Source organism: Chelonia mydas, chromosome 10 (genome assembly GCF_015237465.2).
Source record: "Chelonia mydas isolate rCheMyd1 chromosome 10, rCheMyd1.pri.v2, whole genome shotgun sequence".
Lineage (NCBI taxonomy): Eukaryota > Metazoa > Chordata > Testudines > Cheloniidae > Chelonia > Chelonia mydas.
The window spans coordinates 68,495,364-68,523,211 of NC_051250.2; the positions used below are offsets into that span (position 1 = coordinate 68,495,364).

The 27,848-nt window shown below is 51.9% G+C and overlaps 3 protein-coding genes across 8 annotated transcripts in view; 2 read left to right on the forward strand and 1 right to left on the reverse strand.

Annotated features, from left to right (window-relative positions):
• WDR93 (WD repeat domain 93) lies at positions 1-21,953 on the reverse strand. Of its 3 annotated transcripts, none has more exons than XM_043524680.1 (18): positions 21,793-21,953; positions 19,515-19,875; positions 18,551-18,746; positions 17,165-17,229; positions 15,572-15,650; positions 14,581-14,708; positions 13,945-13,983; positions 12,821-12,908; positions 11,743-11,926; positions 11,420-11,490; positions 9,814-9,900; positions 8,841-8,972; positions 7,682-7,877; positions 6,923-6,983; positions 6,217-6,373; positions 4,837-5,020; positions 3,532-3,651; positions 601-2,699 (listed from the first exon to the last, which is right to left on the reverse strand). In XM_043524680.1, the coding sequence occupies exons 2-17, from the start codon at positions 19,779-19,781 to the stop codon at positions 3,552-3,554; spliced, it is 2,034 nt and encodes a 677-aa protein (XP_043380615.1). In that variant the 5' UTR covers positions 19,782-19,875; positions 21,793-21,953; the 3' UTR covers positions 601-2,699; positions 3,532-3,551. The 3 variants fall into 3 exon arrangements, with proteins under 3 accessions (XP_027684912.2, XP_043380615.1, XP_037766230.1); XM_037910302.2 differs by having other exon boundaries at positions 615-647; XM_027829111.3 differs by having other exon boundaries at positions 1-3,651.
• Positions 15,687-27,848, forward strand: part of PLIN1 (perilipin 1) — a 30,697-nt gene continuing 18,535 nt past the window's right edge. Inside the window, exon 1 of one of the 3 annotated variants that reach the window (XM_037910307.2) lies at positions 15,687-15,900. The gene's annotated coding sequence lies outside the window, so the exon portion shown is untranslated. Of the gene's footprint in view, positions 15,901-27,128; positions 27,249-27,848 lie in introns of those variants that run through there. The other 2 variants (XM_043524681.1, XM_037910304.2) reach the window with 2 other exon arrangements.
• Positions 21,941-27,673, forward strand: PEX11A (peroxisomal biogenesis factor 11 alpha). 2 transcript variants are annotated; one of them, XM_027829115.3, is made up of 4 exons: positions 21,941-22,074; positions 23,934-24,049; positions 24,968-25,558; positions 25,663-27,673. In XM_027829115.3, the coding sequence occupies exons 1-3, from the start codon at positions 22,019-22,021 to the stop codon at positions 25,537-25,539; spliced, it is 744 nt and encodes a 247-aa protein (XP_027684916.2). In that variant the 5' UTR covers positions 21,941-22,018; the 3' UTR covers positions 25,540-25,558; positions 25,663-27,673. The 2 variants fall into 2 exon arrangements, with proteins under 2 accessions (XP_027684916.2, XP_037766238.1); XM_037910310.2 differs by having other exon boundaries at positions 24,968-27,673.

Here is a 27,848-nt window from a genome sequence, read left to right on the forward strand (position 1 = left end):
TGATTTGTGTCCATTTATTCTTTTACGTAGAGACTGTCCAGTTTGACCAATATACGTGGCAGAGGGGCATTGCTGGCACATGATGGCATATATCACATTGGTAGATGTGCAGGTGAACGAGCTTCTGATAGTGTGGCTGATGTGATTAGGCCCTATGATGGTGTCCCCTGAATAGATATGTGGACAGAGTTGGCAAGGGGCTTTGTTGCAAGGATAGGTTCCTGGGTTAGTGGTTTTGTTGTGTGGTGTGTGGTTGCTGGTGAGTATTTGCTTCCGGTTGGGGGGGCTGTCTGTAAACAAGGACTGGCCTGTCTGCCAAGATCTGTGAGAGTGTTGGGTCGTCCTTCAGGATAGGTTGTAGATCCTTGATGATGCGTTGGAGAGGTTTTAGTTGGGGGCTGAAGGTGATGGCTAGTGGTGTTCTGTTATTTTCTTTGTTGGTCCTGTCCTGTAGTAGGTAACTTCTGGGTACTCTTCTGGCTCTGTCAATCTGTTTCTTCACTTCAGCAGGTGGGTATTGTAGTTTTAAGAATGCTTGATAGAGATCTTGTAGGTGTTTGTCTCTGTCTGAGGGGTTGGAGCAAATGCGGTTGTATCGTAGAGCTTGGCTGTCAACAATGGATCATGTGGTGTGGTCCAGATGAAAGCTGGAGGCATGTAGATAGGCATAGCAGTCAGTAGGTTTCCGGTATAGGGTGGTGTTTATGTGACCATCGCTTATTCTATGCTGAGCCTTTGAGGTTTGGAAAACTAATATCTGGGGGTGTTAAATTAGCCACTAGAGGCAGCCTATCATGCAAACAGTTACAAGCTGCTAATATAGGGGAGATTCATAGGGAAGAGTTCTATACGGGGCTAGGGTTTATATTCCTGCATTTGCAAGAGCATTCTGCTATCTTGGCCCGTTCTGTCGAGGCTGGGCTTCTCTCCTAGCTTCTGTATAATGATCTGAGGCACCACCCTTTGCTGCTGACTCCTGGAAGCCAACAGGACTACCGTGGTCATGAGAATCACATTTTGGTGGTGTTTAAAAGATCAGACCCAAGGGCTACATTTTAAAGGCTTTTAAGCACAAACTTTTGGTTTCAGTTGGAGGTGGGTGCCTAAATACCCTTGAGGGTCTGAGCTCAAGTCTTTGGTAAAGAGACACATACGCTTAAGATGCATTGTAACTAGAAGCATATGCAAGCTGAATAGCACTAGGAGCAGAAGGATGTCTGCTGTTGAGTCACAATCTCTGTGCAGAGTCCGGGAACCAGCCACAGATGTAATTTATGACAAAGCTGGGCCTAAAAAGTCAACCATTAATGTGCTGCTTTATTGCCACCTTCCTGGGGAATTCCCCATAGATGAAATGGGCCCTACTAGCCATTGCATGGTACTCCCATAGGTCACAAAGGCCACAAACGTTCATGGCAAAATGGCTTGGTCCTCACTTGGGCAAAACACCCCGGTTTGAAGTCAGAGGGCGAACTACTTGAGGAAAGCCTGTGGGATTTGAACCTGACTGCAACCCAGTGACTGCTGCCCTGCCTGCTGTCGCAGATCCCTGGAGGATGTTGGTCTCTTCTCCCCAGATCTGCCACCTGCCTCCAAAGGGGAAGATTGCTTACTGAAAGTCAAAGCATTCAGCAGTCTGCAGCCCACTGTTCTAGTGACAACAGCTGACCACAAGGAGGCAGCAGTGGCACTGTCTAGTGCTAAATTATTAAGGGCTGACTTTCCCAAGGGGCAAGCTCTCCTTCGCAGCTGCAGTTTGTGCTTGTTCCTTGTGCCCCAGTGATGGCATTGTGCCTCCAGCTTACGTAGGCTGGGCCTCAGCCTTTTGGCAAACGTACCCCCAGAACTAAGGACTGATTGATTCAAAGCCTGCTGAAGTCATTTGGAGTTGCAGGTACACAAGGAATGCAGACCTGAGCCATAGATCAGCTCAAACCAAAAACACATTCTCTGAGCTCCCTCTGCTGCTCAGTGGAGTCATCTAACAAACACAGAGCCTGATGCTGCTGCTCTTAACATCTGCTTCTAAGCAACCCGCAGGGTGGGTGAGTGTGGTTCTAGCTCTCCCCGACCCATGCAGCCCCCAGGAATCCTTTAGCAGCCTCTCGGGTCCAGAATGACTCAGTCTTCTTATTGATTCCTCAAGGAGCAGCTGCTGGGTCCAGGCAGAATTGGTGATCAAACAGGAACAAATCCTGAGCACCACCAGGTTTGCCTGGCTCTGGGTATCCAGCAAGGCCTAGTGTGGAAGTTACAATCCTGAGAAAGTAACAGCGGAGGTAGCTTTTGAGGGCAGTGCCCAACCCCATATGTCCTACCAATAACTAGCACCTCCATGGACTGCTGGGAACGGAGTCTGACTTTCCTGGCCAAAGGTGGTCAGTATTTCTCCATTATCACATGGGACTCAAGTCCAGTATCTTACTCCTACACCCTCTCAGACCCAGGAGTGTCACAGAGGCAGCTCTGTGGGCTGCAGGCACTCCCTTTCCCTGTCCGGGAATAATGACTTTGCTCTGTATAGTTCCCAGCTTAGATGGCAGGATTAGTGTGGCTGCAAGTAGGCGAGACTAGAAATCAAACCAACCCGCAGCACTGTTCTGCTTCTCCCTCCCATCTCTCTCAGGCCTTCCCGCTCTCTTCTGTTCTTCCTCATCCCTTCCCCATGGCAGGGGTCCAGATACCACAGTGCCAAGGACCTAGATAAATGGGTAGATCTCATTGGGCTGACTGAAGATCCAGATGGAGAGCAACACTTTCCTCACATGGGGTTTGGGTAGAGAAGTGATACTGGCTGGAAGAAGCATCTAGAGGCATGACCAGTGCCAGCATAGGCCTCTAACACTGTGTTGGCCCATCCTTGGTCAATAAAGCTTATGATTCAGGGGAACATCTGGATTCCCTGTTGCTGCTAAAGGCCACCAGTACCATGTGGGACAATGGTGCCTTTGTCCATCTACATTCACTGTCCTATTCTCTCCCATCCCCAGGCACCAGGCTGGTTAAAATGCAAGGGGATGAGCATGTGGGGAGCCCCAAAGCTGATGGGATAGAAGAGCAATCCCACTTCAGGGCCAAGCCTCTGAAGCACCACAGACAGACGGACGGACGGATGGACGGACAGTGTGAAGTCCTTTACTGAAAGGGAGGGATGCGGATCTAACTGCATGCATGAAGCTGCTGCTTAGGCTTGGACTTTCCACGTCCATGTGGGACTCAAAGCTGCACTGCACCTTCTCTAGCTCAACTGTCTGGGCTGCTGGGTCCCTCCCTGTGATGAGCAGACACTGCTATCAGAATGCCCCCAACATGGTGCAAGTACCCTTGATGAATGAGGGGAGGAGGCTCTGCTCCCTGCTGGCATGGGCTGATCAGTGGGCTTGGGTAAGAGGTGGGAAAGTCAGTTAGTGGGCTGAGCTGCCTTGAGGTGGAGATTAGTCAGTTAAAATAAATAGTTTGCTGTTAAAATGCCAATGCTAGGCCAGGCTTGTGGGCCTACTGCCAACCCAGGGCTGTGAAGTTGATCTTAACTATAGCTCCTCCTGCCCCCATCACTTCTTCCGGCTCTCCCTCTGCAGGGCGGCTGCATGCTTCCGCAGCTGGCTCCAGCACTTGGGTACCTGCTGGCTGAGTCCTGGCAGGCGCTGCAGCCTAAGAAAGAGAAGGCAGGGGCTCAGACTTTGTTTTTTCCCCGTCCCTGAGCCCTCTGGGCTCTACCAAACCAATTACAAATAAATCCGTGCGAATTGACCACCACCACCTCCAGTGCAGACCGAGATCTAGAACAGCCAGACACCTCTTCATGTGCCATTCAGGACACTGAGATGGGCTGCTAGAATGTCAGCAGCCAAGCTGCCCCCCCATTTTGTGGTCTCATCCGATAGCCTGTGTGAGCACAAATCAGGGTGCTGCATGTGTACCTGCTATGGACTAAACTAAGGTCTGCTACAAACTTGTCCTTCTGTGGTTGGTGATTTGAGCTCTGTCAGAGCAATGGGCTAAGGGGTCGCCAATTTAAATAGTAGAACGCTGCAGGCTGGAAAGGCTTTTCCTTGGGACAGATCTATGGAAAGGGGAGGCATTTCTGAGCTGGTGCTAGGGATGAAAGGCTCTCTGTGCCCTGAGCTAGCCTGCCACTCTCCTGGCTCAGGCCTAGAAGGAGAAGAGAGAAAGGTGTTAGGTAACAGAAACCTGCTAGGCCATTTCCCCCCACCCCCACCACTAGGCTTCAGCCTCTCAAACGTAAGGCCTGATCCAAAGCCCACTGAAGTCAATGAAGGATTCCCACTGACTTGGATCAGACAGTCTTCCAAAAGTAACAGCTCAAGACACAGGTCATCCAGTAAATGATGTAACACTGCCATCTAGTGACAATATGAGATAGCAAAGTCTCTGCCTAGCAGGTGGAGTTAATGTAGCCTGAATCAAAGATGCAATAGCTCCTATTCAAGCAGAGAAACCTACTGTGTATGTTCAGTAAAGGAGGAGTCTGCCCTGCAATTGTGTGCATGGGGAAACAGAATCATCTGGAGAAATCCACAGTCTCTCCCTTGCTATGCCCAGAGCAGTGTCCCCAGGGGCAGAGCTGGATGCTTGAGGTGGAGTGTCTGTCTGCTCTTTGGCACAGACCCAGCTCCCCCTGTATAGCCCAGAGTTTATTCCAGTCTCACCCCAGTGATACGTAAGAACAAATCATCACAATCCACACAATCCCGCCTCAGGCCATTCTGGAACCTCACTGGGCCCTTTGTGGTCTAGGGCAGGACCTGCCCTACCAGGAGTGTGAGCCAAGTTCCAGCTTCCAAAACTGCAGACTTCCTGGTGGGAAAAGCTTACCTGTCACGGAGGAAAATGTCACATCTCTCGACCCATGGCAAGTGCTGCAAGGACTCAGGAGGAGGCTCCGGTACTGCTGGGAAAACTTCCATGGACAGGTAGGAATCAAAATTAAAAAGGAAGATGGAGCTTTGCTTGTCTTTGGTCTGGGTCTGGGGACCAGCCTGCTGCTGCTGCTCATCCCCTGTGTGCCAGAGGAGAGGACATGTAGGATGCACATTCTGCAGAACCATCACAGGGGGCCAAGAGTGACCCAAGGCTACCATGGAGCTGGCTGCACCAATCTGCGTACACTGTTCTCAAGGCTGCTCTGATGTCAAGCTACTCAGCTGGGGAAGACCCGAATGGCCTCATTTAGAGCAGCGATCACCACGAATGACCAAACAGTCCTGAGCCACCAGCTGGCCACACAGGCCAAGGTCTGGAGTGGGTTCTGCTAGAAATCCACCAGCATGGATGTTCTCGCATCATGGCCTGTGCAGCACATGGGGCTGGCAAAGAGTTGGCTATGCACGTGGCTATGCACTCCTCCTCCCCAGTGTTCCCAGCTGCTACATCACCCTAGAGAAGCTACTAATACATCAGTACTTTCCGAGTGTTACTTGCAGCAGTGGGCTACCTGAGAAACTATCAGAAGGGATGTTCTAAGATCACAAATGGGAGGGAGGAGGGGCCAGGCGATGGCTAACAGGAAGAGCGGTGCAACCAACTGATGGCAAGTAGGACGGAAGATGTCTAGAAAACATTCCCTCAACTAGCATCTTGCCCACCCTATGAGTAAGGCTGAGGACTCCTGCACCAGCTGACGGGGAATGATACAAGCACTCAGAGTCAACCAAAAATTTCATCCTAGCAGCACCAGTACCCTCTTCTCCAGGAGACCAGCTTCAGGGAAAGGGGAGGCAGCCAGTCTACTCAGCCTGTTACCTTGGCCCAGTTCAGCCTGTACAGTGATTGAAGCATGGGACGCACACTGCAGTCCCCATGGCCCCAGCAATGATGTTCGAAGCTTTCAGTCCCTGCTGCTCCATGCAAGTCCTGCTGCCTCTCACCAGTAGGAGGCACTGAAAGGCCAGCGTACGACTTGTGAGCAGCTTTCAGGGGGGCCAGCGTGCAGACAGATACCGGCGCACAGATGCTGCACAACAATGCTAATCGGCCTAGCGTCCAGGGCAGCTTGTGCAGATCTGGCAGCCACATGGGGAGACCCCACCCCCATTTCATATTGTGAGTTGACCCTTCTGCCTCCTAGGACTTGCTAGCTTGAAACCACTCCAGGAGCTGGAGACCCAGGGCCCCCTTTCCCCTCCCACCTGTGACAGGAGTGCATGGTAGCAGGTAGTTCTCTCCACCCGTTACCTTCTGTGCCAGACTCCCTACCTCGGAGGAGCAGGCGGTGGTTCGTGGTATCCACGGTAAACACCGGTTGCCAGGGCGATGCTACTGTGTGAGAGGGTGGGGTGATGAAGTGGCAAACAGGCCGTGGCGCGGCAGTGTCTGTGAGGCACACTGTGCCATCCCAGGAGAACACCAGCACCTGAAATAGCAGCAGGGCACAGAAGCTGCATGGAGAGCACTTGCAGGGCCATCCCCGTTTCCTTGGGCTGGGTCTGGGGCAGGAGAGAGAGCCCTGAAAGCCTTAGCGGGATGCAGGAACCCTGCAGACCGGAAATGAGGAGCATGGGCCGGAGCTGTGTGGAGAACCCAGGGCTGCAAGAGCAAAAACGCTGTGGGTCAGGATTGAGGTGCAACAGCAGAGCACTGCTTGCTGCACTAGGGCTGGCTCCGGCCAGATGCTTTTAACCCTTTATTTTCCACAAGGTCCTGGTGCCTGTTTGGAAATGGCTGTCCATCTCCGCTGGTCACAGGGCTCCACATTCCACCTGTAGTTTATAACTGGGTTGGGCTGGACTTGCCTTGTGACCTCTCCACACCTCTGGGATTTCCTGGGGGTGCTGCCACTCAGGCCTCACCTCAGTGCTTGGTGACTGAGGCCAGCTGCTAGTGCTGTGCCCCCAGGCCCTACTGTACAGTCATGCACTTCAGAGGACACCGGGCCCTAGAGGGGGTGACTTGCAACACTCACTGCACCAGGTAAGGCTGGAATCGGTGCTACTGCACTGATGGTCTGATCTGGGTCCTCCGACCTGTAAAATAAACCCACCCTTAGGATGCTGCTTGAGTGCAGACGCAGCACTTTGAGGAGCCAGGAGAGCGAGAGCTGCACTGCATGACTCAGGGGTTCACAGGGGATTTAGGCCAAATGCTGCCCTTCTGAGAGCAGCAAACTGGGAGCTGGCCCTACCATCAAAGCTCAGATTGGCAGGAGCAGGAGCAAACGGGAGTTAGGCAGGCACAAGTCAGGGAATTCCACCCCAACTTCTGTTCCAAGCTCTCCTGGAAGAAGGCCAAGCAGGCACCAGCAACACCTCACGGTGGCTACTGCAGGGACAATGCCGGCTGAGATATGGCTCCAGGCAGGGCTGTAGGGACAGGCCAAAGGGCAGCCTGAGCCTGTGGTCTCATGAGCTCGTGTCTCACTGCGCATCAGCATCAGCCAGAGCTCAGAGGGAAGGAGATGCCCCGATCCATGCCTGAAGGACTGTGATTGTGTATTGCTAAACAAAGTGACTGTTGCTGCTAAGGTTGAGTGTTTGGTACTGATAATGGGGTGGGGGAGTTTGCTGGGTGGCTTCCTGCCTCCCCAAAGACAGTGGTGAGGTCTCCCAAGGGGAGGGAAAGTGTTTACAACTCTCTTCTAGCAAGGGGAACCCCCACCACGCCACTGAGACAATTTATCTAGCCTGTGACCAACCTCCCTTTGGCCTAGCAGAACCCACCTCACCTGTCTGCCAGAAGCACGGTCCTGGACTCTCTGGGCCCTGATATTATAACCAGGTGGAGAGACCCATCCGTACACAGCACCAGAAGCTGCACTTTGGGCCTAGGCAGCTGGTCCGTTGGGGCTGTAGATGTCTGCAGGAAGTGGATGGTGCGGCTGAGACATCCCTCTGGAAGGGCAGTCACAGCTAGCGGAAACCCTGGGAAAGGCACAAGCATCCAACAGTCAGGAACAAACAGCAGTTTGGAGTTACAGGGGCCAGCACTGAATCTGGCCTCCACCTGAGAGAGAGACAGCCTGGCTCCAAGGAGGTGACCTCCATGTGAGGGAAGCTCAGCATGGTTCCACCCCACCCATGCTGAATTAATGGGCACCTCTGTTAGTACCATAGATAGCTAGTGACTTGTATGGGAAGGAAGTTGAGCATGACTCAATCTTATTGGCTTAGCTAGGAACTGGGCCAGGTTCTGTTTTGGGCTCATTTTGCTTGCAGTCCTCCTGGCTATGGTGCAGCATGGCAGGGTTGCCACCTTCTCAGCTTTGGCCCGAGGGACCCAAACTTTACGTTGCCATGTAGCGGTGCAGTATCACAGCCTGCTCACACTGCATCACCAATGGATTTGGGTGGGACTGTGGCCTGCTCTGGTGCAGTCAAAGGACCGGCCCAAGTACAGAATAGGGCACGCTCTTGAACTTTGCTCTGGGAGAGTCATTGCATCACAGCCCGGTGATGCTGTGAACTTGTCATCGGGAATCAGACTGTCAGGATGTAGTGACACTGCTTCAGCCCCACAAATAGCGTGAGGCTACGTCGTCCAGATGGGGGAATGTCCCAAAACCATCCAAGCAGGGGACTGGGAGCTTAAGCTGCTGCAAACATAACTGTGGGCCAGCCCCAAAGGCATTTTGGTTTCACTGTCCTCTTGCAGGACAGGGGATAGTTCTGTCAGAACTGGACCTGGCCCCTGAAAACTCGGGCCATGTGACATGACAGACTCTGCTACTCAGCTAAGGCCACCTGGGATGTTTGGCCACCTGTGGCTAGGAAACAAGCAAGCCTGCAGGTTTTTTTGGAAAATGTTCTTGAAAACCCCTCTGTGATCCAGAGCTTGCACATCCAGACCCCCAAGTCCCCAACAATTCCAGCAATGGGAGAGCTCACCTAGACTTCTGTCCCACACCGTTATCATCCCATCTTCACATGCCAGAGCCATGTAAGAGGAGCAGGAGGTGACAGCTGAGCAGATGATTGGAGCAGCACATGGCCAGACAGTGTCAGGTTTTAGCTCAGCATCTGGAGGGAGAAGCATGGCCTCTGAACAGCTGAGCCTTATCTTCAGGGAGAAGGGGAGTCCCCATCCCCATCCCTCCACATCAGCCCCTGGTGTGTGTCAGCCTTCTGGGGCTGAGTACAGTGGGTACAGGTCAGGAGCTGCCTCCTGCAGTGGCCTCACTTGGGACACTGTCCATCTGGAAATCCTCACCATCCAGCTGCCACCCTGACCTAATGGAGAAATGTAAGCCATGGGGCCAGTTCCTCTCCTCTCCTATGTCTCACTTCTTCTAGCTAATGAAAACTGGCTCAACCCCCTCTCAACATTGGCCAACCGAGAGTGAAATGAAGTACTCCCTGCCCCCCAGCCATGGGGCTAAGGATGCTGCCTTTACAGGGTTCCCATCCCAGCTTATCTGGGAGAACAATCCCCTTCCTGGTGTCATTAGACTTTTAGCCCTTAAGCCTCTTCCTCCTACCTGGGCAGGGTGGAAGCACTCTCAGGTCAGACCCAGTTTCCCTCCCTGCTGTGAGCTCACTGCTGGTTGCTATGAATGACTGAATCAGAAATGCTGAGGCTGTGGGAGACTGAGCTGCATGGGGACAAACATACGGTGCCCTACCAGGGCAAAAGGTATGGAAAAAGTCAGGGGCCGTGCCCTCTGGGAAATGTCAGCCTGACCGTGGGGGCCTTTTTCAGGTCAGGAAGATCTAAGGGGGCCCTATTGGGAAAGGTCAGAAGATCTCCTGCCAGTGCAGGGTTAAAGGGAAAAGCCTTTTAGTACAAACCACTTTCTTTTGAAATCTACAGCAGAAGTTTGAAAATAAGAACCCTCCTGCCCCCCATCCTTTCGCTTCTTACCCGTTTTCTCCTTTGATGGCCGGGTGAGTAAATACAGGCAGAGATTGTGGCTTCCTTTCCAATGCACAGTGATGCCAGTGGGCACGTCTGGAAGAGGGAGATCAGAGAAAGGAGAGGGGAGTGGGCAGCTCGAAAGCCTGGGTTGCTTCCCCTAAAAACAGTCCCAGGAGTTGCGGGAATCTGAGCTACACAGAGAAGTCTCCTGTGCCAGCTGCATCAGCACACTGGAGAAACTTGTCTGGGCTCCGCATCCCTTGGAGTTGCTCATTCAGAGCCTGAAACAGAACAAAAGTTCTTATTCTTGGTGATATTTCTTTCCCTGCCTGTCTGTTCTGACTGCCTATGTCACCCCCTCCCCCCAACAGCTTCTCCCCCACACCTGGCAATCCCCATTACAAGAGGTGGTCCAGGCAGCAGGAAGCCCAATCAACCCAAACCCACTGGGGACATAGACGTGTTTGGAGAGAGAGATTTGCTGTGCAATGGTGTGAGAACTATGCCCTTCTACCTTCAATAGCCATGCCCCCCAGTGCCAGCATATATTGAGAGCAGCAGGCACCTGACCTATGACAACTTCCTTGGGGTCTGGGCCACACAGCTGGTTTGAGTGATGAGACGTTGACACAAAGATGGCAGGCTAATGCACTGGTGCCACTTGCTGGCCTGCCTGAGGACGGGAACTGCTGGTTAAAATGCTGGTGACACCAGTTAGTTCAGCAAGAGGAAGGCTGTTTCTTTTACTGTATCCACAGCAGCCAAGCTGCCACAGTGACTCAGCCAGTCAGGAGCACGGGGCGTGCTCAAATGTGTCCACAGTGGGAGCCACATATTAACAGGGAGATTGTCTCAGGAGATCGCCCCTCCCATTCCCCATCACCTGGCCCTGACTCTCTGTCATTCGTAAACCCAGAGCATCCCTCTGACAGAGTACTGGGGGAAAGCATTTATGGATTTGGGGCTTCTTTAGTGCAATAAGAACTTTTCTTCACAAGGGACAATTAACCTCATGGGCACCTTCTGCTCTTCTCTTCCTCCCTCCCGCCCTGTTTCTCTCATCTGGGAAGAAGAAAGAGAGCCAGTTCTCCATGCATCACCGATTGAGAACATCTGTTGCAGCAGTTTCTGTGGCTGCTAAATTATAAACAAAGAGACGGCTGGACACGGACAGAGAGCTTCACCGCTGAATCATGAACCAGAGGAAGGCAGTAAGCAATGACACCTGTTGCCCTTGGCCCACTCACAGCACTTCCTGGCCTATGGCAGTGCCCACTTCACCCTGCTTTGGTTAGGGCCACAAGAAAGTAGCCAATCATCCCTCTAGTCCCGCATCCTCCCTCCCAGGGTGACCAATGTCAGATGCTGCAGAGGATATAAATCTTCTCTTGTGCAGTAACAGACCATGGGGCAAGTTCTTATGAACCCAGCTAGCATTTTACATGTGCCTAGTGCATGAGGATTGATAGCCCTTATCATTTTCATCCGGGCTTATGTCTTTGCAGATGCTATTCTTTGTCATAACAGTGCCTGATCTAGTTTGAAACTCAATATCCTGCAGCAGTAAGTTCCACAGGTTAATTATGCATTCTGTCTATCCGCTTTATATTACCTGGCTGTGCTTTGATTTCAGGTCCGATCTGCAGTATCCGGCCGGGCAGGAGAAAATGAAACACAGCATGGCTGAGAAACGAAGGGATAATAAATACATGCTATGGAAATACCTTGATAAACAGGGCAATTCAACATGATCAGGAGTGGCTGTGGCTATACCCTAATGGCTTGGGACCAGGGAGCCAACGTCTTGGGCCCCAGTTCAGAGTAACAGTTGGGAAGTTCCCTGGAGATGGGGGTGTGTGCTGGCAACTCCTGTGAATCCCTGGGCTGAAATGCCAGCATGCAAGGTTTGGAGCTGCACTCCTGCATCCCTCTCACCTGGGTTTCTCCTCCTTGTTGTCAGGCTCACTTTCTCTCTCCAGATGCTTTTGGAAAGTGCTGCGAAAGATTGCGTCCTGCTGTTCCCATTGGTAGTCTTTGATCACGTGATTCTGTCCCAAGCCGATCACACTGCCATCATCAGTCTTCATCAAGGCCTCCAAAGGGCTTTTAAAAGTGCTTCCTGGATCGTGAACACCAAGGGGGGGGAGAGAGACCCAGAAGAAGCAGAATCCATTGAGATCTACGAAAGCTCTTGGGGGAGGGGTAACCCTTCCCCTTTCATGTAGGGTCATACCATCATGGAGGTGGGAGACTTGAGTCCATTCTCCTCCTTTGGGTGGAAGCACCTCTCACAGGCCTTTGACCTAGCATAAGGCCCAGGTCCATGGCCAGGAGCCAGCTCCTTTTACAAAAGCAATGGTGGCTGCTTTCTGCCTCACCTATCCCTGGGGAAAGGGCCTAAACCCCAGGCTGCCTCCCTCTGTGCTCGTCTCTCTGATCAGCTGTTCTACCCCTGTATAGCTGGTGTTGGATAGGGATCATGTGGGCTCGGACAGCCAGGCTGGGCCTGGCACTGCTTTTGGTAAGAATAAGGGTGGAGGAGAGGAAAGGCCACGAAGACCAGGCAGTAAGCAAGAGGACGAGATTCAAAGCTCCATGGGGTAGGGATCATATCTGCATGTGTGTGTGCCGTACCCCACTACCATAGAGCCTTGGTCACGGGTGGGGCCTTTGGGCACCACTGTAATATACATAATAATCATTAATAGAGGTGATGCATCACTAATGCAGCTGGGATACTACCAGCTAAGTAAGCAGCGAGTCCCACTCCAGGATCAGAGATGAGCCACAGGCAAGGGGCAGGGTGGAGCCAGTGGGCATTTTACTGTAAGTTTTGATCTTTATGTTGCCATCCAGCCACTCACACAGAGAGAAACACAAAGAGACAGACACATACAAGCACCCAAAGAGAGAGAGAAATATGCAGAGAGACACAACCATTATTATTTAACCAGACTTGAGTAAATTCCCACTTCCCCACCACAAACAAAGGGCCCGAGAGAAGGGACCTGACCTGTCAGAGGTTTGGGTGACCTGACCTTCAGCAGCAGCACTGGGGGACTCAGCTTAGTTTCAACTCTGTTTGCAGACATAGGTGATTCCTGCAACGGAAGAGACAGTCACCCTGAGCACGGGCACTTCCAGGAGCTGCTCTGTGGCCTATGCTGCCTCATGCTACCAACAACGAAGTTGTCACAGCTGAACACCTGCAGAATTGTTCCCCTGGGAATCAAACCCTCCTCCCAGGAAGGGTTTGCAGAGTTCCCCTCCCAGCATGCTGCTACCACTGTCACTGTGTCCACTATGTAGGCCATGCCCCATGGGCCTGAGGGAGCCAGAGCTTCCATCAGAAGGGAAACATGCACAGCCCCATGGGATCCTGCTTGCATTAGCGCTCCACCCTCAGCTCTTCCCCAGATGCCCCATCACCCAGTGCTCCAAATACCCTACCCTTTAGGGTACCCTAACTACCATTAAAGATCCCTCCCCAAAGGTCCCCGGATACAGCATGGTCCTGGGAACAGTATGTGATGTCTTCAGGCTCCAGTGAGAGTGGATCAGAGGTGAGGGATACTCAGATTGCTGCTGAGTACAAGAACCAGTGTGGGCTTCAAGGGACCTGTGATGGGGTAGAATCCCCTCTGCTTGGTTGGGAATGGGGAATCGGACACTTGCCACAAGCAGGAGGCCAGCATCAGCTTCCTGCCCTCAGCACTGGTCCTTGCACAGAGACGTGGCTAGGTACCTGCATGGGGATTAGTGAGACTGAGGACCTAGGTGTATGCAAGGGCGAAGGGGAGTTCTTGACATGAGTATTTGGAGCAGTAGAGAAGGGAATGTTAGATGTTCATTTGCCTTGGGTCTGAGTCATTGGGGGCGGGGAGCTGGCCTGTCAGTGCTGAAGAGCAACTCCTGTTAAATGGCAAGGCCAGCCTCTGCTGATCTCGGGTCTGGCGGGGACTAGCCCAGGTGAACACTGGAATGGATCTACTGGATGCTTAGAACAAAGAGTGTGACCCAGATTCCTGGTGCTCCTCCCCAAAAGGTGGGATGCAGGGGGTTCAAAATGCAGCCACCAACTCAACAGCTATAATCTTCCTGGAGAGCTTGGTAAGTTCTCACTCAGGCCTTGGTTACCGTTTCTGCAGAGCCCTCTCCCGGCAGTTCCAGACTTTTCTGCCAAGGAAAATGAAAGAGGCTGTGGTTAGTTCATACAAGCTGACCATGGTAATCCAGAGCATCCCCTTCTCCACCTGAGCAAGTGGGGCTCTGACACACAGCCAGGTCTTCTCTTTGGCATGGGACTGAAAAATGAAGCCAATTCAAAGAAGCCCAGACTGGAGGATCAGCTTCCCTGACTCATACTTGGAGATACCTCACCCAATTCTCAGTTACACTAAGGCCCTTTTTGGCCATTCTGCCAATATGAAGGGCATTTCAGGGGGTAGAAATGGCTGCCTGAGAAACCACCCTGCACTGGATGCCTCCCCAGTTGGGGGCAATACTTATGGGGAGGGGAGCACATTGAATTCTGGCCTCTGATCTCGAGGAACCTCCTTGGAAAACTTGTCCTGTGGATGACAATAGTGGCCCAACAATACGAGGGGTTTGTGAAATTTGGGTTGGGTGACAATGTCCCCACTTTCTTCCCCATCAGTGTGCTGACAAACCCGCTCAGCCTGGTGGCGCTGTGAGAACAAGGGCTATGGAAAGAGATGGAGGTGAAAGGGCAAGACAGAAGATATCTCGGTAGGAAAGAAAAACATTTTGCACCGTCGACGCCTGGCTGAACCTCCTCTCTCTGAAAGATGACACTACTGCAGCTGCCTGGGCGTGGTCTGTCTCCTTCAGCCAGGAATCCTTAGGCAATCGGTAGATCTCCAGCCAAGCCTCTGTGCTGCCTGCATTGGGAAACTGCATTGAGCAATTGGAAAGGAGGAGAAAAGGTCTCTCAGGCAAGAGGACGCTGCTGTTATGTACCCTCAAGAATGGGATTAGGGTTCCCTTTCAAATGTAGGATCCCCCAGCTCATATTCCCACAAAGCCCCGTGTCGGGGATGCTGATCTAGGGACTGGAGCTATACTCACTGGGTCATGTTGCAAAGTGGTCTCCTATTGGCTGCCTGTGGGGTTTCACATGTCCTCCTTTTCTAGCCCTCAAGGTTCCACCAGAGCCCCTTTGTGGGGCACAAAGACCCTGCTGGGGCAGAAGAGGGCATTCACGTGGCTCTCACTGCTCTGAGACTAGAATTGTGACGAGGAAACCCCTGTGCTTTGGCAAGGGTTGTTTGCTGCAGCAGGTTCAGGAAGAGCCTCTCTGTGCAGTTCTCCAGCCTGTGTCAGAGCAGAGAGCCTCTCAGTATACAGGCCCATATGCTCCCAGTGTAAATGTGGGGCCTGGGGACAGGGTTGAGGAGCTGGGGTTGGTGATTAGAGCAGGAGGAGAGAGTCTGCTTTGCTTTGAATGGCCTGTCTGGTAGACCCAGAGGCACCACTGACCAGCCCCAGAGCGAGCTGCCTTCCAGGATTAGCTGGCCGCACGGGCTGGGTCCCTGCCGGGCCTTTGGCAGATGAAAGGGAGAAGTGTCAGCCCTCCTTGGCTGGAGGGACACGTTGGGGTGACTGAGGAGGGCACTGGGGAATCCCAGAGGATGCTCCCTAGACTGGTGAGTAAGTTTTACAAAGCTCCATGAGCTGCAGGCCCCACCCATTGAAGCAGGACAGCCAGCATCTGATACACTTCCTGGATCCCAACAGGACTTGCCTTGCAGCAGGATGCCTGCATAATCGCCCCCCTGGGAGAGCTCCGCCTCCACACAGGTGTTTCTCTTGCTGATCTCTTCCTGCCAAAGAAAGGCATGCCAGCATCAGAAAAGGCTGGGGCTGCTGAAAAGGGACAGTGATGCTTGCTGTGGTGTGCCCTTATTGCTAATGGACCTGGGAATTTGACTGAAAAGAGGCAGGCGCCCCGGGAACAGGTCTGGGAAGAACGTTCCATGTGCAGAGGGTTGGTGTAGGAGCAGGAGGGGAGGAGAAGATGCCCTTGTTCTTGGGGGTTTGCTCCTGCACCTCACAGTGCTCCAGGATTCTCAGGTAGGGCTGGAGGCCAGAGGTGCCTTTTTCTGTGCGCATTGGGCTAAACTGTTGTGTCCATTTTCTTCAGCTCCACACCTCATCAGAGTCAGGCCTCCACCGGCTTAGTGCAGCGGGCTCTGCATTGGGCTACCCTTGAAGGCCACTCACGCGCACCAGCAGGTGCAGAATGTATCTTCCACAGGGGGAGGAGCATGGGAGAAAGGCAAGAAGGAAGCAGTGGCATGGGCAAAGCAAAGGTGATAAAGGCAGAGAGAGTTGAGAGCACAGACTGGCAGGGGGTAGACGGGGCAGGGCCTTGAAGACTGGGACAGGAATCTCTACAGCCACTTATGGTTTTGGCCCTCAGTGGGGAGCCTTCAGCCCAGAGAGGCTCTTCCCAAAGCCTGAGCAAAGGCTCGTTCCTTTGGCCATGGGGCGTCCAGGGTGTCTGTGATCCATGTAAGGCTGGCCTTGGGCAGTGGGGGTGTTTGCAGAGAGCATGCCTGCAGGGTCCGTGTGCCTGTTGCCCAGCCTGAGGGATTCTCTGAAGCCAGGGATGGCAACAATGGGACGCCCTGCTGCCCTGTGGGGTTTGTCACAAAGGAGGTGTGCAGCGCACAGAAGGGGAGGGGGGCCAAGGACCTGCCGGGTGGCCAGAGTCCCCAAAGTCTTGACATGCAGCTATAGCCCGAGGCCCAGCCCCCTGTGGGTGGCTTGGGAGGGCCGAGAAGCTTTTCAACAAGCTAAAGAGGGGAAACAAGTACAAATTGTGCCCCAGCCTAGAGCTCCCTCCAGCCCAGCCCCCCCCTCCAGCCCAGAGCCCCCCCACCCCACCCCTCTGCCCTAGCCCCCCCAGCTCCCCTACCCCTTGGCCCAAGCCCCCCCAGCCCAGAGCCCCTCTGCCTGAGCCCCTTCAGCCCAGAGCCCCCCCACCCCTGTGCCTGAGTCACTCTGGCCCTGTCCGCCAGAGTCAGACTCCACATTTTTGAAGACAGGCTTCTTTAGTGTTGAGTTAGTTTGTTGCTGAATGCTGATGTACTCTGGGATTTTGACATCTCAGAGGAGATTCTGGGCATAACCTGGGGTCTGTACCAGGGATAATGCGGGTTCAAAGGGGATTACAGGTGAGTTATGCACCACTGATCCAGCTACCAGGACCTCTGATCTCCATTCCAGCTGCTGCCCTTAGCCACATGTTTCCTGGGTGCTGTTAGTAACCATGATTATTTATTACACAGAAACTTTCGCCTCAGTGCCCATGGCACACACACACAGGACTTACCACTTCGTTTAGGACTTTAATGAGCAGCAGGCTGTCTTTGTAAAAATAAAAGAGACGGGCAAGTCCTGGAAGAGAAAAACAGAGGCAAGAAGTGGGTGGGAAGAGAGTGAGGGGCGCAGCTCAGCTCCTTTGGAGGGTGCAGTAACAGCACTAGGACTAGGTGCCTTCTGTGGCTCTCAGAAGACTCGGCCGCAGCTTGCTGTCTAGTGACACACAGAGCAGTGCTGATGGCCGCAGCCAGAGGGAATACAGACGCTGCAGTGGGAGTGTGCTCCCCAGCCTGGGCAGACAGACTTATGCTAGCTCCACTTCGGCTACCATGCTAAAAATAGCAGTGTGGACGTTGTGGCATAGATGGCAGTTGGCAACTTGGCCAAGTCCAAGCCTGCCTGACCCCCTGGCTCTAAGTTCGGGTGGCTAGTCTGAGCTGCTACTCCTGCTGCCTCATCCACACTGCTATTTTTACAGTGCTAGCTTGAGCCCCACTAGCGTGAGGTCTGTCTGCTTACTGGGAGGCTTGCTGCTAGCTGCAGTGTAGACATAAGCAGAGAGACCTGCATCCAGCCCTCCTCCCCAAGGAAACAGAGCTTCAAATGGGAAAGGGGGAGGTGGGTGGGAGCCCCAGGCATTTTCATGCACTTTTCAGCTATTGGAGTCAGTGCAGCGATGCTCAGAAGTTGGAAAGCATCTATGCATCTGTCTTGCTAGGGGTGTTACACCAGCACCCAGGACATGGGATTTCACACGTCCTCCCCCCCACGCACGCCCTGGGGTGGCCACATTAGTCACAAGTCCAACATGGAGATGGCCTGTGCTCCAAGGGGATTTGCTCAGATCTTCTCTCTAATGGAAAGAGAACTGAAGCCAACTTCATTAGTGTTGGACTCAACCAGAAGCCAATGGACCCTTCTGGGACTGCTGCATACACTAGTATCATGGTAAGGCCACTGGACTCAATATGGAGCTGACATCTTTTCTCCTCAGCCTAACCTCCACACTGCAGCACACTGACTGTCCCTGAAGTGGAAGGGCTGGATGAAAGCCTCCGCCTTGAAGCCCAGCAACATTACTCCTTGACTGACTCAGGGTATTGCTACAGAATGTGAGAGGCGCTGAGTGTGCTGCTTCCCCCATGTGACCAATCTCTGTTGCGCCACAGGGAGGGCACTAGCTATGGGGCCACCCCCTCTCTGAAGTCTGTTGACTAGTCCCCATTATTTGCAGGACCCTCTCAGAAATGTGTTACTCATGCTTACTTCCACCCTGCTTTAGCTCTTTTCTACTGAGTAGATGCCACTTCCCCCACCACCTCCATTCCATCATGGTGCAAACTTGTCCTCAGAGTTCTCCCCATGTGGGACTTGAGGAAGCTCATGGGGCACCTACCCATCTCATCCACAGTAATGAGAAGGTGAGTCTCATTGCCAAGGTTGGAGGTACGGATGGCACAAATCTCTAGCTTGGCTGACTCCCAAGCACAGACCCGCTTACAGTTGGGCATGCTGAAAACTGCAAGCCCTGTGGAGAGCCCAACAAAGACATGCTGTCCAGAGGCTGCAAGGCAGTTGGTTCTTCCCATCACCTGCAGAGATAAAAAACAAAGCAGAAGAGAACATGACCCTGCCCCGCCACCCCCTGACAGGGGGACTGATCAGCTATACCAGCCATTTGCCAGCGAAATCCTATGACCTTCACTAGGGCATGAAGTCTAGCTCCAATTTCAGAAAGATCCCACCAATATCAAGGGTGAGGAACTTCTTAAAGGGAAGCTTGCCCTGTCACCGCCAGTGCTAGGGATAAACAGAAGCCTTCAATCTCCAGGCACTGTTCAGCAGCACTAGAGCTTTCCCACACCCCGCTACCCCCACAGGGAGAGCGGAGCAAGTGCAGACATTCTCCTCAGGAAGCCCACACAGTCCCTGGGCACCATGCAGCTGCATTCAGTGTTGCTCTACACAATTTCTAAAGTATTATTTTTAAAACGCAGTTGAGTTTGTCCATATGATAGCAACAGACTCATCAACCTCTCCAGAATAAGCAGGGGGTAGGGTCAGTCTGGCGTAGAAAAGCAGAGGGTGAGCCTGACATGATTTAATACCACCTCGCCTCTTTCAGGAGGGTGTGATGGGTTCTGAAATGGGCCATGTCCTGTACTTCTCAGATGAGCAAGCTTAGAGCTGTAGCCTTGTGGAATGACACTGAAAGCGAGGGAAATGCTAATGGCGTCTCGGGAATTTAAATGGGCAGAGGGGTGACAATGGAAGAAGAAAGCAAAAGGAACTAAACTGACACTGCCTCGACAAACTGTTGCAATGACAGGTGGCAGCTGTGCTATGAAGGGTCTCGGTACCTGGAATTCAGCTGTGGGCAGGTACAACTTGGGCTGGACCTTCAGTGTCTGTGCCTCTCGAAGTGCCTCCTTTTTCTCAATGATTTCCCAGGCCTGCTCGAATACTAGGGTCACCAATTTATTGATCATCCGGAAAGGCTGAGGCAGTGAATCAAAGATTTGATCGGGATCCTGCAGGAAGAAATTTTCTTCCTCATCCTTCTTAATCCAGTCCTTTTCAGAAGGTGGAGGGATCTCCAGGGGATGTTTCCGGATATATACTGGCATCTTTCTGTCTTCCCTGGTGTGATGACAACACAGGTGCCCTACACAGTAGTCACAGTAGATGGAGAGACCCAGGAAATCCTACAGTAAATAGATCCTTGAGATAATGGGAGGAAACAGATGATAATACTTAGGAACTAGCTATAACAAAGAAGGAAGCTTCCTATCTTTATATGGAGAAATGACTATATCTATTTTGTAGGACTCACTTCTGCTTTCCTCATTGTCTTCCCATGGTCTCCTCTACAGCTCAGTGCTGTGCCATGTGAATACTATCCACGTGGATATATGCAGGTTAAGTACACAGGTGATTAGACATCTAAAATGCACAGCTAGTTATACAAGTTTTAGGTGTGGTGTTACAGATCAGTTAGGATACAGGTAGACTGGTTTTTGCCTGTCTCCCTGCTGACCCAGCCTGGAGAAAGTCAAAGATATGATTTGTTTCAAAGGAAAACTTTTCAAACTGCTTAAAACTTTATTTATTTCTAAACCATGTTTCTTCGCACTAGTCAAAGGCCTGTGTCAATGTGAACTAAGCTTATGGCAAGTTAGAAGCTCTTAAATTAACCGACAGGGCCTGTGACTTCCTAGATGTTTGTACAGTGCCTAGTACAATGAAGCTCCAGACCTGATAGGTGGCTTTGGGACTTTACCACAATGATCAGAGCACAGAAATATCGTCTAAAATGACACTTGGAAAACAAAACATTTCCTACTGACACAACTCAGAAAGGGCCAAATGGAACTGTACCAAAATTTCCCCTTTGGGCTGAAAAAAAAGCTTAAAAAAATCCAGCACAAAAGAGTCATTGTCCTGCAAAGTTACAGAGAGCTGTACACAGATGTTGCAAATGGAAGAGTTTCCTGCCCTGTAAACTGAAGGCTGCTAGCACAGTACTATGGGATCATAATACATGGACTTTAATCAAACCCAAACACCTTGGGCATGCTCGTGTTTTCTTCTATGGCCTTGTCTTCACTGCTAAAGCAGATGTTTTTCCTTCAGGGTAATTAATGTGCATGAACTATCTATCCCAAGGTAAAAACACAGTGAAGACAAGGTACTTTAGTTTTAACACAAGGCACACTAGATGAGATGTAGTGCTGACCTCAGTGAGTTTACCTCACAGCAAAACTGAAGTGCCTGATCTTCACTGTGTTTTTACCTCAGGACAGTTCAGGGATGTTAGTACCCCATTTTTATGGTAAAAAATGCACCTTTTTAGCAGTGAAGACAAGGCTTAAGAGCTGTTTGTTTTTAATAAATGAGCACAGACCCCGTTGAGCTTGCATGTGCTTTGCTGCTACCTTAGCCAAACACCTACAGGCTGAGAGCCCACGCCCTAAGTTATGCAAGCTTTTTCCACTCTGCCGCAGGCAGTGATGATGCTGGAGGAGTTCTAAAATGTCCACAGATAAACGGGTGCTGTGTAGATTTATTTGGCTCAGGGCTGCAGGCCATCTTGACTCAACTACTCATACAGAGAAAGTGGGGTGAGCGGCCAGCGTGTGTGAGCTGGCAACTGCAGGGTTGCCATTTACCACCCCACAAACAAGCCTGGGAGCAGATAGTAGGCCCTAGACAAAACAACTAGAACTGCTTAGGTACAAATCAGGATCCATGATGTCTTCTATAATGAAGGGCATGTCAAGGGATAGAGAGTGGGGGAGATAGATAAATGAGAGTCAGGCTTTGATGTGACCCTGAAGACCAGGTGATTCTGGGGTAAGTGCTGAGTCTTACTGCAAGGTTTAATTTTCAAAGCTGGGAGACCCAGCCACTGGATTTTCAGGGGGTCTCCTGGAATTAATTCGCCCTGTTCATGGGGATGGGCTATTGCTGAGGAGATCCCCACTTCTGGGGAGGGTGTGGCTGAGGGGATCCCCATTCCCATGTTGGGGATAACCATTCACTCGGAGGTGCTGCTGAGGGGGGGGTCCCCATTCCTGGGAAGGGGGGGAAGCTTGCTGAGGACACCTCCCCGTGATTAGTCCCCTCCCCCTCACTCACCTGCAATCGAACGTTGATCGGTTGCTGTGGTAACTGCTGCGCTAGGTCCAGTCGGAGCTAGGTCCGGGTGGAGACAAGGCCCCACGGCGGAGGGTTCCGGGCCCAGCTCCATGGGGCGGAGCCTGTCTGTGTGTCCCGGGCGGCGGGCGGGGTAAGAAGCGGCCCCGGCGTTTCGAGCACGGCCGGAGGCTGCGCGGGCTTCGCTTCTCTTCTGCCCCGCGGCAGCATGGAGGCGTTTGTGAACTTCACCAACCAGACCCAGGGCCGGGACCGGCTCTTCCGGTGAGCGGGGCCGGGGGCTCGGGTTGAACTTGGCCCCTGCCGCGGCCGGGGTGTGTCGGCAGCTCTGCCTGGTCCCGCCTGCAGCCCCGAGCCGGGCGGGCGGTTTACCCGAGCCTCCCTTGACAGCGCTGGGAGGGGGGATTTCTCTGCGGTGCTGGAGCCACTGCCGGGGCCTGCGCGCAGCCAGCCCTGACCCGGCGCCTGACCTCAGTACCCCAGCGCGGTGCCAGGGGGTGCGGTGGGGTGCGGGGCTCAGTATGGGGCACGCTCCCCCCACTCAGTGCTGACCCCAGCGCGGTGCCAGGGGGTGCTGTGGGGTGCGGGGCACACTATGGGGCACGCTCCCCACACTCAATGCTGACCCCAGCGCGGTGCCAGGGGGTGCTATGGGGTGCGGATTCAGTATGGGGCACACTCCCCCCACTCAGTGCTGACCCCAGCGCAGTGCCAGGGGGTGCTGTGGGGTGCGGGGCACACTATGGGGCACGCTCCCCACACTCAATGCTGACCCCAGCGCGGTGCCAGGGGGTGCTATGGGGTGCGGGGCTCAGTATTGGGCACACTCCCCCCACTCAGTGCTGACCCCAGCGCGGTGCCAGGGGGTGCTGTGGGGTGCGGATTCAGTATGGGGCACACTCCCCCCACTCAGTGCTGACCCCAGCGCGGTGCCAGGGGGTGCTGTGGGGTGTGGATTCAGAATGGGGCACGCTCCCCCCACTCAGTGCTGACCCCAGCGCGGTGCCAGGGGGTGCTGTGGGGTGTGGATTCAGAATGGGGCACGCTCCCCCCACTCAGTGCTGACCCCAGCATGGTGCCAGGGGGTGCTGTGCTGCGGGGCTCAGTATGGGGCCTGCTCCCCACTCAGTGCTGACCCCACGTGGTGCTGGGGTGCTGTGTGGGGGCTCAGTAGGGGGCAAGCTCCCCCAGTCAGTGCTGACCCAATACCCCAGTGCGGTGCTGGGGTGCTGTGCAGCAAGGAGCTACCAGCCTTTGGATGAAAAGTAAAAGTCAGGTCCTTGCTGCCTGTGGCTATTACTGATCTCTGGGTACTTTCCCCGGGTGAGGGGGTGTTTGCCCCAACGGCCTGCCACCATCCATCTCCAGTTACTTAATTGTTCTTCTGTAAACTCCCCCCAGTTTCAATTCAGTTCCTTTACTCAGTTGTGTCTTTCTCCTTTGTAAGCTACCAGATTCAGTTGGAGGCATTGATTTTTACTTCCAATTCCAAATTGTGCAATGTTAGTGTGTGCTCATACAGCTCCTGTGTTCCACACCAGAGTTGGCTGGGTTTCAGCAGTGGGTTAGGTGATTTATGAAGCTTACCCCTTCCATGGGATCTCTCCATATTCTACCTATTGCAGTGGATATCTGTTGCTGCTTAATGATTGCTGGTGCCACAATACAAATAACAGACTCTGGAAAAAAAAATTCTACTGTTCTGCATCTTGTTCCATCAGGGACACTGGCTTCGTCCCTTCATAGACCCAGAGCCTTGCTGCAAGCTAGCATTTTTGCACTATTTGCCTGTGGATATTTCAGGAAGTATTTGTTTACCTTGCCACCGAATGTGCCCAACAAAACCCTTTATTGGCTGCTTGCTGCTCAGCTGCATGGTCTCCCGTTGTCATGTTCACACTGTATTTGCGTTTTTTCTCACATTGCATGCTGTAGAGTGCTGACGCTAACAAGTAATATCATGTGATTTTTATACCTCGCGGTGCTGTCGCATGGCTATGGTCCATGGGGAGTCCCTAACTTGGGAAGAAATTGTTCCTTTCTCTTCTCCCCCTCCCCCCCCCCCCGCCCCGTGATTGGTCCTTGTGTCCTGTGAACCATTTTCCTCATTTTTTCCATTCCAGAGCCATTCAACACACATGCATGTTGCTTAGCTATTTATTAAAGCATAAGGCTGACAAAGAGACGGTGATAATGAAGCTCAAGGAGTTGGAATCTAGCATGCGCTCTGGCCGCAAATGTAAGTACTCCATATCTGGATGGATGGTCCCTCTTCGTATTGCTTATTCCAGCTAAGCAGATGCCAGTTGTGCCGGCTCTTAAGTAGTTAACTTACCATGCAGCCTCGGATCATAGGACCTCATTTTGCATACTCATGGAATAGTAGATACACCCTTCCCCCACCACATTTGCACTCACTTTATTATCTGCTGTGTTGTATGGTTAGTATTGCTCAAAATACACATGGCAGAGCCAATGCTGTGGAGTAAGTGAAGCCAGCTTGTTGTAATCCATGCTGTGAACTGAAATATATGATACCTGTGGGCTGGGAACTAGCTGTAGCATAATTCCCCTAAAAATGTGCGCCTGAGGAAAGGTGTTGTTCTGAGTTGGTCAGACTGTGAATCATTAGCCCTCAAGAATAATTTAGAAAGGGTGTAGCTCAGGGGTGCAATGGGATTGGTACACTGGCACCTTCCTTCCAAGAAGCTGGGTTACATCCTCTTCAGGTTACAGCAGAGTGTCTGTCTGTATCAATCTTTCACTTACACCGTAGAACTTAGCATGATCGGTAGTACCCGTTCAGAAGAGACCTCAGAATGGGACTGGAGTAGTGGAGGGTGTTCTAGGTCACGACAGACAGGCGGGCATTGGCAGAGCTGTGTGGATGTCCCAGACTGGAATGGCAGGGGATGCTGCCAGTGAGTATTGAGGTGCATCAACCAAACGATATGGGGGAAGCTTGTATTGTATCTGTCTACTATACATGGCTCTACTATTGCCAGCCTCTTGCTTCTGCAAATACAAAGTTACCCTCAAATGAAAAGACAATATTTAAATATACGAGGCCCAGAAGACCAATTAGTTGTTGAAAAGCAGAACTGGATGGCAGCCTACAGGGAGTGAGCCACACTAACTTCTCTGGGTTCTCTTGCAGTGTTCAGACTGGGCAACATGGTGCATGCCATGGTAGCAGCCAGGAGAACTACTCAGCTACCAGACCTGGTGCCCCGTCTCTGCCTGACAGCCTCCAACCTCAGCCGTGTCCTGTATTTCATCTGTGACACAGTCCTGTGGGTGAAGAGTGTTGGACTCGTCCCTGACATTGACAAGCAGAAGTGGCGGAATTGGGCTACCAAATGCTATTACTATTCACTGCTGATGAATTTGACCAGGGATTTGTATGAGATCTCCTGGCAGATGGAACAGGAGGCTCAAAGGAAGAAGGCAAGGAAGGAGAACTCTTCTCAATGTGACAAACAAGATCAGGACCTGTTCAGTTTCCATGCAGATGGGTTGCAGCCCTTTCTCCTCCTGCTGTACCGCACACTGAGGAAACACCCTCCCTTGTTGCTAGACACAGTGAAGAACCTTTGCGATCTCTCTAGTCCTTTGAACCAGCTGGGAATCTACAAAACCAACCCAGGAGTTATTGGGCTCTGTGGCCTCCTCTCATCCCTGGTGGGGATCCTCACAGTGGCAAGTCCACGTATGAAGTTGAAGCACTGATCTGAGAGCATCACATACGGTGAGCTGGCAGATTTGCTTCTCTGACCGTTTTCATTCCAAGATGGTATTTTAAAAATGAACACATTTGATAATCGCTCTTCGTATGTGTTTTTTTTTCTGGAGGAGTCAGCTTTACTTCTTCCTACTTCCTGATATCCTCTCAGGTGAGGAGCTGCCCTGTGCTGTGACATTCTACATGATGAAGGAGAATGGTGAAGAGGCTGAGTAAGGACTGAGCAAAACATCCCTGAAGAATATTGTGAACCATGGAAATCAAGACTTTTTACAAATTGCTGCTAGTTAAGGACATGTTGCTGTCTCCTGTATTTGAATAGAGATGTGGAATAGCTGCATAGGCAACTAAAATTGTATAAAAAGCCATAAGGAGTGGTGCTGACACTGGAAAAGCAGAATTCACCAACAGGGGTTCATACAATCATTCGTCTTTTTTGAATACATTCAAGCATGTTGGTACCAGAAAGGCTTTGGGAACTGTAGTTCAGATGGCCTGGATTAATACATGAATTCTGTGAGGGGACTGGATGATGCCCGGGGACTGTTAATTGGATATATGGAGCTTTTCATCTCTAGGCAGTGGTTCAAATCCATCCCAGGCTTATAGTAACTGAAGAGTGCTCCTGTTTGGTGATATAGTGGCCACCATTGAATATGTATTGGTGGGACTGGATCCAGTTCCTAGTGAATAGATGTCTATATCCCAGAAACCACCACTCCATCTGCCCTCCTTGTTGACAATACAAGGCCAAGGATTGCTTGGGCCATGGAATCTGAATTCCTCTCTAGAAGGATTCTTCCAGGTCATGGTTAGGTACACTCTTTTTCCAGTGTATGTGGGTAGCTTACTTCAGTGCTGCTCGTGCTGGGGATAAGCAAAGGATTTCAGTCTCCATGATTGCTGATCTGGCACCATTCACCAGCACTAGCCTTCTGCCAAATACACACACCAAACCCTTGTAATCCCAGGAGGGTGATGATTTCTGTACTCTCTGAAGCAGCTTTTGAACTGATATCACTTTAGTTTTGCTGAAAGTTTTCAAATATCAGTTTTAAATCCTTATGCTATTGAGAGAAACCTGCCCCAGGGCTGCTGATGAGTGAGCTGGAATGACACTGCCAGGGGGTGTTGTCAGAAAAGGGAACTTACACTCTTGGACTGGGATGGGCTTGCTGATGCCAAAATCCTTTGATAAGCACCTGCAAGAAGAGAATCCTTTTATCTGACCCTCTCTAGAGTCCACCCCATCATGGCCACCTGCTTGGATAAGGACAAGTGATTTTTCTCATATGTCACCTCTCTGTTTGTGAGGGTTCTACCACTCTAATGTCCCTTTCATTCTCCCAGTTATCTAGGTGGAATGTTGCTTTGAATTATTACACAGGTTCCGAGAGAAAATACAGTCTAGTTTTCTAATGTGTATGATGTGCATTGTTTGACATCCTTTTGGGTGAGGGGGACTGACTTTACAGAAATCCCCGTTTCATTAGCATCTGTGGTTCAACTCCTGTAGATTCTACTTGAGATGCAAGAGCCAAAATGAGCCTGTTCTGTGATCTCTGCTCCCCACCAATGCAGAGACTTCACTCCTCCCTGCAGCTGGGAGAGCAGGATGGCGCGTTTACGACCTTTCCCAGCAGTTTTCTGGTACAGAGGGACTGTCGAAGGGCCAGCCTAGTCACACTGACTCCAGGTGAGCCAGCCTAAGAGTGAAAAAACTCTCCTGTGCAGAGAAGGGGGATAAGTGAGGAAAGGTTTTCAGGCTGGCTTGCCTCCTCAAAGCCTTTCCCCACCAGGGGCTGACCTGTAACACCACCACCTGGTTCTGACAAGGATGCTCGGGCTTCCAGGCTCACTGCTGTGGGATTCCAACAGGCCTGTCTTAGTCCTTTCCTTAAGCAGGTCAGTGGATTTTAGAAGCTAATACTTGTGGTTCCCCCTGCAAGCAGGAAGCTATGGGTTTAATGTATTTAATTTAGCTTAACATAACGAAAGCTGGAGAATTAACCAAAAGGAGAGAATTCTTTAGGTCAGCCTCCTCCAGGCTTCTGGAATAAGGGCTGCTGCTGCTGTACATTGTCTAGGGAAACACAACTAATAAACTGAAGCGAGTTTGAATCTGTGTCTGTTTCAGGGTTATGTGCAGAGGAGGTGGCTGAAGGTTGAATCAGCAGCGATGTGCTGCCTATGCATGCAGCTGGATTACAGACCTTTCCTCTTCGGAGCACTGGGAAGGGGGAAGGTCAGCCACACTCCTCAGGATTGAAATGAGCATGATTTCATTTGGAAAGGA